The 6,781-nt window shown below is 34.6% G+C and overlaps 1 protein-coding gene across 2 annotated transcripts; it reads right to left on the bottom strand.

Annotated features, from left to right (window-relative positions):
* Window positions 1-1,734: 1,734 nt before the first annotated feature.
* Window positions 1,735-5,417, bottom strand: LOC7486520 (hsp70 nucleotide exchange factor fes1). Of its 2 annotated transcripts, XR_002978503.2 has the most exons (8): window positions 5,091-5,417; window positions 4,863-5,005; window positions 4,744-4,794; window positions 3,905-4,126; window positions 3,679-3,781; window positions 2,852-3,462; window positions 2,729-2,766; window positions 1,735-2,122 (listed from the first exon to the last, which is right to left on the bottom strand). XR_002978503.2 is itself a non-coding variant. In XM_002322881.4 (7 exons), the coding sequence occupies exons 1-6, from the start codon at window positions 5,174-5,176 to the stop codon at window positions 2,880-2,882; spliced, it is 1,188 nt and encodes a 395-aa protein (XP_002322917.1). In that variant the 5' UTR covers window positions 5,177-5,414; the 3' UTR covers window positions 1,735-2,122; window positions 2,852-2,879. The 2 variants fall into 2 exon arrangements, 1 of the variants encoding a protein (XP_002322917.1); XM_002322881.4 differs by lacking the exon at window positions 2,729-2,766 and having other exon boundaries at window positions 5,091-5,414.
* Window positions 5,418-6,781: the final 1,364 nt, after the last annotated feature.

The raw sequence follows: 6,781 nt of genomic DNA, 5'->3' as shown, positions 1-6,781 counted from the left end.
TAGGTCAAATTAAGTCAAAGGTTTAAAACCCTATTTGGTTTGCCATATTTTTAATAAAAGGGCTTTTTTTGTTTAAGAATGTGTTTGGCAAACACCCCCTATGCATATTTTTGGTAGTTTTATTATAAAGAAAAATGAGTTTTTGAAAACTAAAGGCCTAAAAAATAAAAATAAAAAAATATATTTTCTTTTTTCTTTCATGTGGCTAAAAATCCTAAAATTATTTAAGTATATTTTAAAAAAAATCTAAAATCCTTTACATGTTTTAAAAAAATATATTGCATAGATTTTACAACAAATTTGTAAAATTCTAAAAGATTTTGACCTACATTTCAAAAATACCACAAAAAAATTATTTTATTTATTTTAATATGTGGAATTGTGAACTTATACGTAAGAAGTATTACTGGTATTAAATAAAAAAATCAATTTATTTTATTTTTATGTTGGCATTAGAATGACTAAGTTTTAACCTAATAAGATAAGAATTTTCTTAGTGAGAATGACTTTCCTTAAACTCTAAATAGACCAACAGTTAAAAAACACAACATTACCTTACTTTATATCAGACAAATAAACAATGCAGTTTATCTCAGGTAAGGCGTATTAGGGGTGTTAATATTTTTCCTTTACGCAATCAATCCTTTTACCCGGACTTTGTTAGGGTTTCTAGTGACCAAAATAATAGGTGGTGACTCTCATTCCCATTTTTCTATTAATAAAGGATAAGAATTTCTTATCTTTTTCACCCACATCATTCCCGACAATCTCAATCCAGTAGGATAAAATGTTTTTTAGAAGTGTGGTTGCGATTGCTTTTTAAAGTTTTTTTTACTTGGAAATGCATCAAAATAATTATTTTTTTATTTTTAAAAATTATTTTTGATATCAGCGCATCAAAATAATCTAAAAACATAAAAAAAAATATTAATTTGAAGCAAAGAAAAAAATAAAAAATTCTCAAATTTTTTCAAAAGCGTTATTGAAACGCAAAAACAAACAGCGTTTTACAAAATTTAGTTAAAAAAACATGTAAAAACTGCTTTAAAAAAACAGTGTTTCAAACTCAATTTTTTAGTAGATCCCATAGTATAAAATGCAGTTTGATTTGTTACCAAACACCTTGCTGTGTTTGTTATACCGCAAACATAAAATCAAGTGTAAAACAAAAACAGCCTTAGTTGGTGGCTTTAATTTGACAGTTTCAATGGCCCAGCTGCAATGGAAGTAAAGAGCAATCGGCAAAATAGTGGGTTGTAAAAGTGCCATGCAATCGGCCGAGTATTGCTAACCCAAAGACTTGCAAGCTTACCCTTTTGCCCATCTATTTAAGGCTATATGCCCAAAGGCCTATACTTGATCTTCTTGATACTGCGTTTAGGAATGTAGACTACCAGATTCCTTAATTTTTAGAAGATTGTCCCAAATAAGTCAACCTTCCAATCTGCTGCCGAATCCATGGGCAGGCAAGAAACAACCTGGCGAAAGAAAGCGAAAGTTGTAGTAGCGGTGAGCGAAATGGGAGCTATGGAAGAGGCAGCTGTAATCTTTACACGACATACACATCCACCTCCTTCACATTCAGATGAACTCTAGCGATTGCTTCCAGTTTCAACGAACAGCCTCAATTAGTAAATGAAGGCAGCATTACCCTTACAGAACGAAGATGCTGATGCTCACTGATCAATTGGTGTGTTCAAGGGAAGAGGTGTGGACCAATTTCTAGGGGGAATATTTAAGAAAAGAAAAGAAAACTATAAATCCATTTCACTAGTGACAACACTGAAACACGACACTAAATCCAAAATTTTCACCAGAAAGATATTGAGCTTGTTACAGTACATCCCCAGTATAGCAATCACATATCATTTGCCTTAGTGAAGATTTCAGAGAAGTAATGAGGACTAACCAAAACAGATCCTTAAGATAGATTAGGATCTATTAGCATTCAATCCTCCGAGAAGCCGTTTCCAATACACCATGATCGATACCAACTTGCCAACTTGCGTCTTTTCAGTTGCTAAGAAGACCCTCTGGATTTTGACCGCCTTTCTTTCTCATGTTCTAGTTCTAGGCATCACTGTTAACCGGGATGAGGAAATGGATTGTTGAACTAGACTGCCTGCAGGCCATGTAAAACCATGTCACACTGAGTGCAGAATCATCATGAATGCATGTCATATTAGAATACAAAAGTTTACATAACCTATCAAAGAAAAAATGTACCTAGAATAATTCAAATGTGAAGGTTATTATGTCATTCACAACACGTTATTGAAAGACTAATTGCATTACATGACAGGAATATTATCAAATCATGAACACGTAATAGTTCTTTACTCAACGTCCTGCTTGAAGATATTATGCAGAGTTGGATGATTGACCAGGAGCATAATGGAACAAATCAGATAAACATCAAAATCACAACATACAATAATCCAAAGAACAAGTTTGCCACAAATTCCAACAGATTAGAGGGGGAATATGCACACTTCAACACGAATTAAAAACATGGATAAACCTTTAATTCATACGCATATTTTATACAACAAAGTCACCCTCTATATTCCATTATCACAATCAAAGGATTGCTCGGTTAAAGTCAAGTTGGAATTAAGAGGTGATATATAATTAGAGACACCATCAGGAGTCAGGTCAGGGCATAACATGAATTAAACAATCCATGAATTTTATTTCAAATTTATCCCAAGGATAGTATAGAGAGTACCTAATATGATCCTTCACCAAGGGCACAAAAAAAAAATGCTGTGAGAAAATAAATGTAACATAAGTGGAAAATGATAATCAAGTAAAAGAACATACAACAAATACTCCAAAACCTATGGATCACCTTAAAAACCTTGGAAACTGCCTCAGCATTATGTAGAGGTGTTCTGTGGTTCATCAGCATTGACTTCACCACTAGAGGTCCCTTGGACATTTGCAGCCTCTGGTGCAGGACCCAATCCTAATAATAAGGGGGTTTGTTTATTTTCAGTACTGGAATTTTTATTAGCATCAGGTCTAGCAGCCCGAGCTCTGAGGGGAGGTTCAAAATGCTTGCTGGCAACATCAGGAGGAGGTGAATCTTCTCCAGGGAGTACAAGAAGCCCCTTATCATGTAGAGATGATGGTTCATTGTAGCAAGTGTCCCAGAGGGTGTCGACAAGCTGTTTTTCCTCCATAGCTGCCCCAAGCTCATCAGGTGACATCAGGCTGATACCATTAATCCGTTCTTCAAGGAGTTGCTTCAATTTTTCATCATCCTCACCTAATCTACCAGTGTTCCCATCTATTTTGTTTCGAGCAAGTTCAAGAAGGCCACGAAGGGCAGCTTCTCGTACTTCTGCATCTTCACTTGAGGCAAGGTGCGACATTATGCGTGGGAATCCCAGCTGGCTGACTATGCTGCAATCTGAACTATTCTCATGCAGTAGGTAGTGGATCAAGTTCAATGCTTTCCTGAAAATTTAATTTTATAAGAAACTAAAAATGGAGAACTAAATCAAGAATCAATTCAGTCAGTCTTGGAGCTACTGGAAAAATCAAACTCTCATTGTTTCAGTTGAACAACAGATTTTGATTTCTTTAACTGTTTATAATGAATTAGCACTGCCAAATTCATCAGTGGTCAAACAAAAAGACTATTTGCAGCATAACAAGTACCACTCCAAATACCTTTGAAATCTCACATTCTCAGAACCCAGGGCATCTCTCAGAGCTGCAAAACCATTTCCTAGATGAAAGGCAGCAATACCTGGTTTGTTATGTCGGACTAAAGCTGAAAATCACCAACAATGAATCTCACATTAAGATCCTTCTAAAGCAAGGAATGCAGTGGACACAACCAACTTGCAAGCTGTAATAGTCAAGATTGACACATACAAACGAAAACAGTACTTACATGATATTGCACCTAGCGCTTTGGTTCTTACAGTCACATCAGGATCTGAAGTGAAATTAGAAAGCAGAGGCTCAAAACCATTTGCTTCCATAACCATTTGCTGACTCCTAGGGTTGTTCTGGACAATGGTGGTTACAACTTCAGCAGCCTTTGCTCGAACACTAGCATGGGTGTTCTTCAGAAAACCAAGGAGAGGGACCAAACCTCCTATCGAATGAAGATCTGCACATATGCATACATAACAGAATCTGTACTTGTAAGAGAGACAAAATCAACTGATTTATTGCATTTGACAAGTACATATCCAAGGAAAGATGCAATCAAATTTTCATATATAGTAATAACTCCACAGGCATATTCATTCCAATTTGTCAAAAGATATCCAAATCATAAAACATGTCATCATGCAACCCATGCAAGTAGATACTCCACAAATTTCCAACTTAATCAGAACGATCCAAACTGTCACAATTTGCAATAAACAGAAACATAAAAAAGAGCCATAACAGTTTAGAGCTGTCTTGCACAGTGTTACCCACAGTACAAAATATTCCCTGCCAAGTGCCAAGAATATCAACTACTAAGATGTTGATAGAGAAAAATATTGACTACAGGGCTAGGAGAAGAAGAGACATAAAAATATGGACTACAAGAGAAAGGTATCAAAATGCAAGGAGCATCCCGATGCTAACCATACATACTCAGATGAGCAGTTTCGATATGCACAAGACAATAATAAATAAATAAATAACAAAGCCAACCTGAGAAATGAAATAAGAGAATAGGTGAGAGACAAGTGGGTAGTTGAGGTTGCCAAGATATACTAAGACAAAACGTACCATTGGCCATGTCAATGGACTCAACATGTTCTTGCAGCTCATCCAACAACTCTGCCAAAGAACAAGTTCATTACATAAGTAATTACAAATCCAAATCATTAAGACCCAACAAAGAGTACCTTCAATATCAGCAGGAGTAATTCCTTGAGATTCCAACACTTGTTCTGGGGTTTGCATCACAAGAGTTATCTCCTTCATTCTCTTTATCACATCAACGCTCTGTGATTGCATAGCTTCCGTAAACCATCTTCTATCCTCCTCACTGTCATTACACAAATTCAATGCATTTTTCAATCTTTTTCTATAAAAAAAACAACTAATTCTTCTCAACATCAATAAATGATTACCTGAGATTGCGATTTGGAGCAGTCCCATCAGAATGGGCAAGGCTCCACTTGAGCAATCCGTCCCAGTTGGGTCCCTCTTTTGCCATGCCTCTTCCACTTCACTAATACCTACTTCCTTCAAACCCTAAAACTTGTTTGCGCTTTTTAAATTGCGGAAATACAAATAAAGATAAAGGGTATGGAAATAAGCATAAATAGAAGAGAAGAGAGAAGAAAAGAAAAGAAGGCGAAGCAGACGAATACTGATTGATTATTTCGGTAACACTCTCCAGGTTTCCAGTCTCGGTCAGATCAGTCCACACAAAAGCAAGGGCTGTGAGCGGTGTACAACAAAATGTCATGGGCCTGTTAGGACGTGGGGTCCTGGATCTAAGGCATCTATTAAAAGTGGGGTTGTAATGTTGCCCGTGTTTTGGGTATTTATTATCTATTTCAAAGTGTGGTTACGGTTATTTTTTAAAGTGTTTTTTATTTTAAAATATATTAAAATAATATATTTTTATTTAAAAAAATTATTTTTAAGATCAGCATATCAAAACGATCCAAAAAATATAAAAAAAAAATTAATTTTTAGAAAAAAAAATAGTAATCAAAATAATAGGGAAAAAATTTTAAAAATAAAAACCTATAAGGGGAATGAAATTGAAAGGGAATTGAAATTTGATAAATTATTCCAAATAAGACAAATAGTAATCAAAAAAACTGAGACCACATACAAAGAAATAACAAATTAAAGGGTTAATTTGAAATTTTAAAGGGATTGATCTAAAAATTAAAGAGGAGAGAGGGAAAAAAACCACAGACGCTAAACCAGATTATCGTAAACCACACGAACTACCTCATAACTAAAGAGATGCTGAGATTATTCAAACATGGCTATGAAAGGTGGCGTTTAGTCAACAAACAAACCAGTAGGTATTGCCCACTTGTTGACACGTGTAACGTATGCGTCAACCATTTTTTTTAATATTATTAAACTATAAAATTTCTCTCTTGATGAGAATGCAAAATATCATATTTTTCTCCCTTAATGTTTAGTCTTTTATAATTATTTGGTGCCTAAATTTATTTATTATTCTTATATTTTGATTTAAGATGTAAATGGAGGCGTTAAAGGCAAAACGATGCAAATTGGTTAATTTTGGATAGTTTCGACATTGCTTTCTAATCTGAGCATAATTCTCTCATCCAAGCTCCGATTGAATGGTTCAAGATGATATGGAACACTAAGCAAAAGCTCTATAACTTTCATGTGTTGAGTTTTGAGAGATACTGGCTGCATTAAGGTCGAAATGGGGCATAAAGTTGTTGTACTTGTACTACCAACATGTTGAAACGTTCTTTGGCTTGTAAATCTAATACATAGACCTAATATAATTTATTTTTGAAAGCTTTCAGATTTGATGCATGAATTTTAGCTGAAAACATCATTTCCCTAGAGATATATTAGGACTCAAATTTATTGTTTAATATTTTTCTTAATTATTTAAATTTGGTTGTTATTATTTGAGGATAATATTTAGAATATTTTAGGAGATTCAAGGGGCTTCTAATATAGGGATGAACTTTAAAAGGAAAAAAAAAACAGACTAGGGATCTCATTCTTCCCTCTTCCTTAACAACTGCTTCAAGTTTTCATCATGGTCTTGCATGCCTGAATTTTTATAATTGGTTGGAGGCATACTAGTGTA

This window comes from Populus trichocarpa, chromosome 16 (genome assembly GCF_000002775.5).
Source record: "Populus trichocarpa isolate Nisqually-1 chromosome 16, P.trichocarpa_v4.1, whole genome shotgun sequence".
Taxonomy (NCBI): Eukaryota; Viridiplantae; Streptophyta; class Magnoliopsida; order Malpighiales; family Salicaceae; genus Populus; species Populus trichocarpa.
Note: the sequence above shows the minus strand (reverse complement) of the source record. Positions and strands in the feature narration are given on the sequence as shown.

What these genes read in the sequence shown, in the direction of transcription:
- LOC7486520 (XM_002322881.4), bottom strand. Translation starts at nt 5,176, where the DNA reads ATGGCAAAAGAGGGACCCAACTGGGACGGATTGCTCAAGTGGAGCCTT. An exon ending in TACTCCTGCTGATATTGAAG is followed by an intron (nt 4,795 to 4,862) that starts GTACTCTTTGTT and finishes GTTCTTTGGCAG; the next exon opens with AGTTGTTGGATGAGCTGCAA. An exon ending in GTCCATTGACATGGCCAATG is followed by an intron (nt 4,127 to 4,743) that starts GTACGTTTTGTC and finishes GCATATGTGCAG; the next exon opens with ATCTTCATTCGATAGGAGGT.